At 37.8% G+C, this 10,000-nt stretch overlaps 1 protein-coding gene across 1 annotated transcript in view; it reads left to right on the top strand.

Annotated features, from left to right (window-relative positions):
- Positions 1 to 10,000, top strand: part of LOC135210820 (alkaline phosphatase-like) — a 59,494-nt gene that overhangs the window by 29,151 nt on the left and 20,343 nt on the right. The window contains exon 3 of the mRNA XM_064243687.1: positions 6,200 to 6,423. Coding sequence (XP_064099757.1) covers positions 6,200 to 6,423 — 224 coding nt within the window. The remainder of the gene's footprint in view (positions 1 to 6,199; positions 6,424 to 10,000) is intronic.

The raw sequence follows: 10,000 nt of genomic DNA, 5'->3' as shown, positions 1-10,000 counted from the left end.
CTCCGAGTTCCTTTGCAGTTTTTCGCCAGCAGTATCTTCGTCATGAACTTCCACTGACAGTAATGTCTTTGTAATTGGGGTAATGCATGCAAATGACCCAGCCATTGCAAGATGATACTGCTTAATGGACCTGAGCCCAATGCAATTACTGCATCATTAGAAGGCCATGCACATAGTAGTTGACTCACGCCAATTAATTCACGGCCAGTGACAGCTAGTTGCCAGAGCTTGCAATTGCAAGGCCTGGCTAATATGGCACGTGCTTGTAAGTGCAAGCAGGAAAGAGGACTCAGTATTATATTCAGAATTTGTATCGCTTGTTGACCAATGTCACTCAGTTTATTATTAGTCTGTTTAGGCTGAAGTTATTATAAGTATGGAATAGAAAAAACTACGTAAATTATAGGAAAAGTGACTTCAAAATCACAACTGGTTTGTCTTAAATTACCGTGAATGCAAAGATGTTGGGGACTGTTCAGTCTAGGTAGCTCAAGGTTTTAACTGTTTATTTATTTTTTATATATATTCTAAAATAATTCATCTTAGGCTTTTAATCTCCCTGAACTCAAGATAAGACTGGAAGTGCCAATAACAGAAGTAATGAATAATTTTCAATTTTCGTATTACTGACTAATTAAGAATGATAATTAGCACCTCATATGAAGATGGCTGATTTGGTTGTGCAAAATTAATAAGCACTATGTAAAAGGGATGGAAAAATTATTCATTTATTAAAAGAAAATGGATATTTATCTCAGATGTAATTAACTAAACAAACATCCTTGGGATATCAAATAAAGAAATCAGTGCCTAATTAACAGTCATATTTATTTTCAAATGCATTCAGTATTGAATTATATAAGAAAATATACGAATACTGAACATCATCAATGGAAAATTGAATATCTATCTTTTATATTTTTCATTACATTAATGCTGTATACGGATTGGTATTATTAATAATAAATTCATCAAAGACTTTTCCCTAATTCATATGACTTCCTGGTAGTCTGTTTAATTCGTAGTTCCCTTTATTATTATTATTATTATTATTATTATTATTATTATTATTATTATTATTATTATTGTTTTTTTTTTTTTTTTTTTTTTTTTGCTCTATCACAGTCCTCCAATTCGACTGGGTGGTATTTATAGTGTGGGGTTCCGGGTTGCATCCTGCCTCCTTAGGAGTCCATCACTTTTCTTACTATGTGTGCCGTTTCTAGGATCACACACTTCTGCATGAGTCCTGGAGCTACTTCAGCCTCTAGTTTTCTAGATTCCTTTTCAGGGATCTTGGGATTCGTGCCTAGTGCTCCTATGATTATGGGTACGATTTCCACTGGCATATCCATATCCTTCTTATTTCTATTTTCAGATCTTGATACTTATCCATTTTTTTCCCTCTCTTTCTCTTCAAACTCTGGTGTCCCATGGTATTGCGACATCAATGAGTGATACTTTCTTCTTGACTTTGTCAATCAACGTCACGTCTGGTCTGTTTGCACGTATCACCCTATCCGTTCTGATACCATAGTCCCAGAGGATCTTTGCCTGATCGTTTTCTATCACTCCTTCAGGTTGGTGCTCGTACCACTTATTTACTGCAAGGGTAGCTGATGTTTCTTGCACAGGCTCCAGTGGAGGGCTTTTGCTACTGAATCATGCCTCTTTTTGTACTGGTTCTGTGCAAGTGCCGGGCATTCACTTGCTATGTGGTTTATGGTCTCATTTTTCGTATTGCACTTCCTACATATGGGAGAGATGTTATTTCCGTCTATCGTTCTTTGAACATACCTGGTTCTAGGGCCTGATCTTGTGCCGCTGTTATCATTCCTTCAGTTTCCTTCTTTAGCTCTCCCCTCTGTAGCCATTGCCAATTGTCATCGCTGGCTAGTTCTTTAGTCTGTCTCATGTATTGTCCGTGCATTGGTTTGTTGTGCCAGTCCTCTATTCTGTCTGTCTTTCTCCTGTCTCGTATATTTCTCCGGGTCTTCGTCTACTTTATCAGTCCTTCTTTCCCATGCACTCTTTAGCCACTCGTCTTCACTGGTTTTCAGATATTGCCCCAGTGCTCTGTTCTCGATGTTTACGCAGTCCTCTATACTTAGTAGTCCTCTCCCTCCTTCCTTTCGTGTTATGTATAGTCTGTCCGTATTTTGCTCTTGGGTGTAGTGCTTTGTGTATTGTCATATGTTTCCTGGTTTTCTGATCTATGCTGCGGAGTTCTGCCTTCGTCCATTCCACTATTCCTGCGCTGTATCTGATTACTGGCACTGCCCATGTGTTTATGGCTTTTATCATATTTCCGGCGTTGAGTTTTTTGACTTGAGTATCGCCTTGAGTCTCTGCATATATTCTTATTTCCTGATACGTGTTTCCTTCATCTCTTGGTGTTTTATATCCCCTCCTTCCATTATTCCCAGGTATTTGTATCCAGTCTCATCTATGTGTTTGATGTTTGCTCCCATCTGGTAGCTTTATCCCTTCAGTTCTCGTTACTTTGCCTTTTTGTATGTTGACTAAGGCGCATTTTCTATTCCAAAACTCCATCCTGATGTCCCCAGATACAATCCTTACAGTCTGGATTAGGGTATCTATTTCCTTGATGCTCTTATCATACAGCTTGATGTCGTCCATGAACATCAGATGGTTGATTCTGTTGCCTCTTTTCTTGAGTTGGTACCCGGCATCCATCTTCTGTAGTACTTTTTTGTCATGGGAATCATGGCTACTACGAAGAGTAGTGGGGACAGTGAGTCGCCCTGGAAGATCCCTCTCCCTGATATAACCTCTGCTAGTCTTATTCCAGAGCTTGTAAGTATTGTATTCCAGTTGCGCATGTATTTTTGAGGAAGCTGATGGTGTTTTCCTCTGCCCCATATATTTCAGGCATTCTATTAGCCATGTGTGTGGTATCATGTCGAAGGCTTTCTTATAGTCTATCCATGCCATGCTTAGGTTGGTTTTCCTTCTCCTACTGTTCTTCATTACCATTTTGTCTATCAGGAGCTGGTCTTTTGCGCCCCTACACTTCCTTCTGCAGCCTTTCTGTTGGTGGGGGATGGTGTTTGTCTCCTGTAGGTAGTTGTATAGCCTTTCACTGATGATACCTGTTAGTAACTTCCACATTATTGGTAGACAGGTGATAGGCCTGTAGTTACTGGCTATATTTCCCTTACTCTTGTCTTTTTGTACTAAGGATGTTCTTCCTGTGGTCATCCATTTGGGTGCTTGGTGATTTGAGATACAATGCTGGAGTTGTTCTGCTATTCGTGGGTGTAGGGCCTTGAAGTTTTTGAGCCAGTATCCATGGACTTCATCGGGACCTGGGGCTTTCCAGTTGGGCATTTTCTTTAGTGGTGTCTGACTGTGTCTGTCGTGATCTCTGTGAATCTTTGTTTTATTCTCCCTGTTTCTTCTTCCTTGACTTCCTGGAGCCATGTTGCATGTTTGTTGTGTGATACCGGATTGCTCCATATGTTTTCCCAGAGTCTCTTACTTGGTTCGGCTTCAGGAATTTGTGGGGGTGGTTGTCTTCCCCTCTTAGTTGGCTGTATAGTCTTTTCTGGTTGGTTCCGAATAGTTTGTTCTGTTGGTATCCCTTATTCCTGTTCATGTACCGTTGGATCTTATGTGCTTTGGCCTTAAGCCTCTGTTTTACATCTTCTATTGTGTTGTTAATCCCCTCTCTTGTACTTTGTATTATTATTATTATTATTATTATTATTATTATTATTATTATTATTATATTATTATTATTATTATATTATTATTATTATTATTATTATTATTATTCACAAGATGAACCCTATTCATATGGAGCAAGGATATGAGGCCATTGACTTGAAATTCCAGATTCCAGAATATATGGTGTTCATTATAAAGAAAGAAAGAAGAAAGAAGGAAGTGTAGATGAACAGAAGATATGGAGGTGAAGGAGATAAAGAGTATATAAGATTTCATGCAGAGGCAACAAAAATAAAAACACTATTTCTTGTCCCTTTAGAAACACGGTTGTCAACATAAACATTAAAGAATATAGAAATGCTCTGGTTTTTTGCACTGAACAACGCCTCAAAGATGCCTGATAATCTGTGGTTCTGTTGTCTCAAAAATTGTTGTCAGTGAGCAGATCAGAAAGATATTTTTAAATGAAAATATAGGGTACTTTCTCGAGAAACATTATCCAGAATAATGAATATGATTGTATTATCTACGAAAATTTGAACTGATATTCAATGCTTTATACACCATGTACATACGAGTAATGTGTTTAGTGTTATAATCATGAACAAGGGTTTGTATCCCAATTCCATTTCCGGAAATAAAATGTGTTTAGCCATGAAAGGGGCAAATTACATTTACGATTTATATGTAAAAGATGACCCCAATCATCCTTAGCTCTCCAGATCAGAGTTGCGATTCATTAATCATTTTACAGAAAATTACGTAATGCATTACAAGGCTGTAATTGCGTCGTAATATTTTGAAACCCCTCGCTTTGTATATGAAGAGCTGCGATCTATATCACTTTTGTATTGATCTAATCAGATTTTAACTTATTTTTATGATAAAGTCTTCCAATACATAATTCGAGGATTTGAATCAAATTGATGTTATCCAACAATCCCTAATATGCTTACCCACAATATTGCATATCAGGATTAAGCATAGCTATATACCTCTAACTTTAGCATAATACATATTACCTATCAAATTAGCATAACAGCTATTTCCTCTTATATTACATAACAGCTGTTACCTCTTGTATTAGCATAATAACTATTACCTCTTAAATTAGCTTAAAAGCTATTACTTCTTCTATTACAGAACAGAAATTACCTCTTACATTAGCATAACAGCTATTACCTCTTAAATTAGCATATTAGTTATTACCTCTTATATAATATAATAGGTATTATCTCTTAAATTAGCATAATAGATATTACCTCTCATACTAGTATAATAGCAATAACTCATATTGCGCACGTAATAGCTATTACCTCTTACATTACAAAGGAGCTATTACCTCCTATATTGCATACTCATTTGTTACCTCTTACATTAGCATAATACCTCTTATCCATTACATTATTGAATTGAAAACAGAAGAGAGATTATTTAACTAACAATCTTCACGTAACCCGTAGCGGGGAGCGAACCTCACATGGTGTACTGTAGGTGTCACTAAAAGGTTGTCTGTAACGTCCCTTCGGCCCCTAGCTACTCCCTCTCTTTAACCTTTTACTTCAACCTTTATCACGCTTCCTTCCTTCAACCTCGATGTCCAGCTTCTCTCGCTATTGCTTCTTAGTGCAACTACGGGGAAACTTTTCTCATCTCTATCCTGGTCCTTGTATATAAACTCTTTATTTAATTTAAACCTCCAAGTTTTTTTTTTGTTGTTTTTTTTTTTTCCCCTTTTTTTTTCCTTTTTTTGCTGCATACCAACAGACTTATTTCTAAACATTTCTTGGGATCCTCCTTTTATCTAATTTCCGTTATTTTCTGTTTTTTTTTTTTTTTTTTTTTTGTCCAACAGTTCTACATTCTGGTCTTTGTATCTAATTTCCTTTATTTTCTGTTTTTTTTATGTTTTTGTCCAACAGTTCTACATTCTGGTCTCTGTATCTAATATCCTTTATTGTCTGATTATTTTTATGTTTTTTTGTCCAAGAATTCTACATTCTGGTCCTTGTATCTAATATCCTTTATTTATTTTTTATTTGTCCAACAGTTCTACATTCTGGTCCTTGTATCTAATTTCCTTTATTTTCTGGATTTGTTTTTGTTTTTGCCAAACAGTTCTACATTCTGGTCCGTGTATCTAATTTCCTTCATTTTCTGATTTTTCTTTTATGTTTTTTGTCAAACAGTTCTACATTTCCTTTATTTTCTGTTTATTTCTCTTACGTATTTGTCCAACACATTTACATTCTGGTCCTTATATCTAATTTCCTTTATTTTCTGTTTTTCATGTTTTTGTCCAACAGTACTACATTCTGGTCCATGTATCTAATTTACTTTATTTTCTGTGTTTATTTATGTTGCTGTCCACCCACTCCAACTCCCTTCTTTTGACTGTTTTGAGTTCTGAATGGTCGTATGTGTCTCTGTGACTGGCTTAACAGGCCAAATTTCATGAATCAGTCTAATCAAAGCTTTTATTGAGTTTTAAAACCTTTCCCGATTGCAGATCGAAACTACTGGTACAACCAGGCGAAGGAGCAGATGGAGAGTCTCCTGGAAGCCACCAGGACGAGTAAAGGATATGCCAAGAACGTCATCCTGTTCGTGGGCGATGGGATGGGTATTTCCACAGTCACAGCCAGCAGAATACTCAAGGGTCAGCGGCTGGGGTACAGCGGTGAGGATTATAAACTCTCCTTCGAGAAATTTCCCTTCGTCGCCTTAGCGAAGGTAAGATAGTGTGGACGTTCACAGGAAAATTTTGTTTCTAGACTGACTCATTTATAATTCCTTACATTTCTCGGCTGTGCCATTACCTTAGTTTTATAATTGATTACATTGAACAGTGGATATTGTTCGAAAGCAGAAATATTGCAATTTTCTATTCTGTATTGTGTGGAGCAATAATAATAATAATAATAATAATAATAATAATAATAATAATAATAATAATAATAATAATAAATAATACAATATAATATGTAAAACACAATAGAATGCTTAAAGAGATTAAGGCCAAAGCACATAAGATCCAACGGTACATGAACAGGAATAAGGGATACCAACAAAACAAACTATTCGGAACCAACCAGAAAAGACTATACAGCCAACTAAGAGGGGAAGACAACCACCAAGAAATTCCTGAAGCTGAACCAAGTAAAAGACTCTGGGAAAACATATGGAGCAATCCGGTATCACACAACAAACATGCAACATGGCTCCAGGAAGTCAAGGAAGAAAAAACAAGGAGAATAAAACAAAGATTCACAGAGATCACGACAGACACAGTCAGACACCAACTAAAGAAAATGCCAAACTGGAAAGCCCCAGGTCCCGATGAAGTCCATGGATACTGGCTCAAAAACTTCAAGGCCCTACACCCACGAATAGCAGAACAACTCCAGCATTGTATCTCAGACACCATGCCCACCCAAATGATGACCACAGGAAGAACATCCTTAGTACAAAAAGACAAGAGTAAGGGAAATATAGCCAGTAACTACAGGCCTATCACCTGCATACCAATAATGTGGAAGTTACTAACAGGTATCATCAGTGAAAGGCTATACAACTACCTCGAGGAGACAAACACCATCACCACCACAGAAAGGCTGCAGAAGGAAGTGTAGGGGCACAAAAGACCAGCTCCTGATAGGACTAGCAGAGTTAATATCAGGAGAGGGATCTTCCAGGGCGACTCACTGTCCCCACTTCTCTTCGTATAGCCATGATTCCCATGACAAAAGTACTACAGAAGATGGATGGCCGGGTACAAACTCAAGAAAAGAGGCAACAGAATCAACCATCTGATGTTCATGGACGACATCAAGCTGTATGGTAAGAGCATCAAGGAAATAGATACCCTAATCCAGACTGTATGGATTGTATCTGGGGACATCAGGATGGAGTTTGGAATAGAAAAAATGCACCTTAGTCAACATACAAAAAGGCAAAGTAACGAGAACTGAAGGTATAAAGCTACCAGATGGGAGCAACATCAAAAAATACCTGGGAATAATGGAAGGAGGGGATATAAAACACCAAGAGATGAAGGACACGATCAGGAAGAATATATGCAGAGACTCAAGGCGATACTCAAGTCAAAACTTAACGCCGGAAATATGATAAAAGCCATAAACACATGGGCAGTGCAGTAATCAGATACAGCGCAGGAATAGTGGAATGGACGAAGGCAGAACTCCGCAGCATAGATCAGAAAACCAGGAAACATATGACAATACACAAAGCACTACACCCAAGAGCAAATACGGACAGACTATACATAACACGAAAGGAAGGAGGGAGAGGACTACTAAGTATAGAGGACTGCGTCAACATCGAGAACAGAGCACTGGGACAATATCTGAAAACCAGTGAAGACGAGTGGCCTAAAGAGTGCATGGGAAGAAGGACTAATAAAAGTAGATGAAGACCCAGGTAATTCAGAGACTGGAGAATGACAGACAGAACAGAGGACTGGCACAACAAACCAATGCACGGACAATACATGAGGACAGACTAAAGAACTAGCCAGCGATGACACATGGCAATGGCTACAGAGGGGAGAGCTAAAGAAGAAAAGTGAAGGAATGATAACAGTGGTACAAGATCAGGCTCTAAGAACCAGATATATCCAAAGAACGATAGACGGAAAAAATAACATCTCTCCCATATGTAGGAAGTGCAATACGAAAAATGAAAACCATAAACCACATAGCAAGCGAATGCCCCCACTTGCACAGAACCAGTACAAAAAGAGGCATGATTCAGTGGCAAAAGCCCTCCACTGGAGCCTGTGCAAGAAACATCAGCTACCTTGCCAGTAATAAGTGGTACGAGCACCAACCTGAGGGAGTGATAGAAAACGATCATGCAAAGATCCTCCGGGATTATGGTATCAGAACAGATAGGGTGATACATGCAAATAGGACCAGACGTGACGTTGATTGACAAAATCAAGAAGAAAAGTATCACTCATTGATGTCGCAATACCATGGGACACCAGAGTTGAAGAGAAAGAGAGAGGGAAAAAAGGATAAGTATCAAGATCTGAAAATAGAAATAAGAAGGATATGGGATATGCCAGTGGAAATTGTACCTATAATCATAGGAGCACTAGGCACGATCCCAAGATCCCTGAAAAGGAATCTAGAAAACTAGAGGCTGAAGTAGCTCCAGGACTCATGCAGAAGAGGTGTGATCCTAAAACGGAAACGGCGCACATAGTATGGAAAGTGATGGACTCCTAAGGAGGCAGGATGCAAACCCGGAACCCCACACTATAATACCACCCAGTCGAATTGGAGGACTGTGATAGTCCCCCCCCCCCCCCCCCCCCCCCCCCCCCCCCCCCCAACCCCCCCCCACCACCCACCCCCAATAATAATAATAATAATAATATAGCATCAACACCTTGAAATCGTCTTCTTACAGCAGCTAAAAGATTATCTTTAAACAACAAATGATTATGCTCATTTCACATTGATGCTGTGGCTAACTGTTAAAAAAAAAAAAAAAAAAAATGAAACTTAAAAAAAGCCCTTAAAGAGCCGTAGGAGGTTAAGATAAGGGTGTTTTCAAAAGCTAGAATCTTTATAATTCTAAAATGTTTAACCATTTCCAGCTTATGGTTTTTGATAAATCCGCCCCGCCCCCCGTTGTCTTATCTGGGTAATTTCAGGCTCCCCTTTTAACATAAAATCCAAATAGTAGACAAAAACCAGCCTAACGGAGCCGTTCCCAGCAGACATTGGTGAAAAATGCAAAGAAAACGTCTTTTACTCTCAGTCTCGGTTCTGATGACATGTCAGGGTAGTTAAAAAAAAAGTTAGTGAAATAAAAATCTGAGGTTGGGACGTTATAAAAGTTTGTTACGAGAAAAATGATATACAAGAACACAATGAATGAAAAATGGGATATTCTTTCTTGAGGCAAATTCCTTAAAAAGAAATCTATCTTTTTTAAAAGAAAGTTGGTTATCGCGTCATCTGTATAAAACTATATTCATAGTTTACCGTTCATAATAAAAGTGGATATAACAAACATTAACATTTTTATCGCTCTCTCGAGTATACATACAATTTTTATCTGAGTATTTTTTAAATTTGTTAATTTTTTAATTTTCTGATAACCGACCTCTTCTATCTGTACTTTCTATTACTTTATGTTACAACTTTCAAATGGAAACCCTAATTATTGGAGTCTTAGTTTAAAATCTATGGCCACTGAGGTGGACTTGTTCCATATGAACAGTGGTCTATCTTATGGATAATTATAAAATAATAATAATAATAATAATAATAATATA

Source organism: Macrobrachium nipponense, chromosome 4, assembly GCF_015104395.2.
Source record: "Macrobrachium nipponense isolate FS-2020 chromosome 4, ASM1510439v2, whole genome shotgun sequence".
NCBI lineage: Eukaryota > Metazoa > Arthropoda > Malacostraca > Decapoda > Palaemonidae > Macrobrachium > Macrobrachium nipponense.
This window is presented reverse-complemented; position numbering and strand designations above follow the sequence as displayed.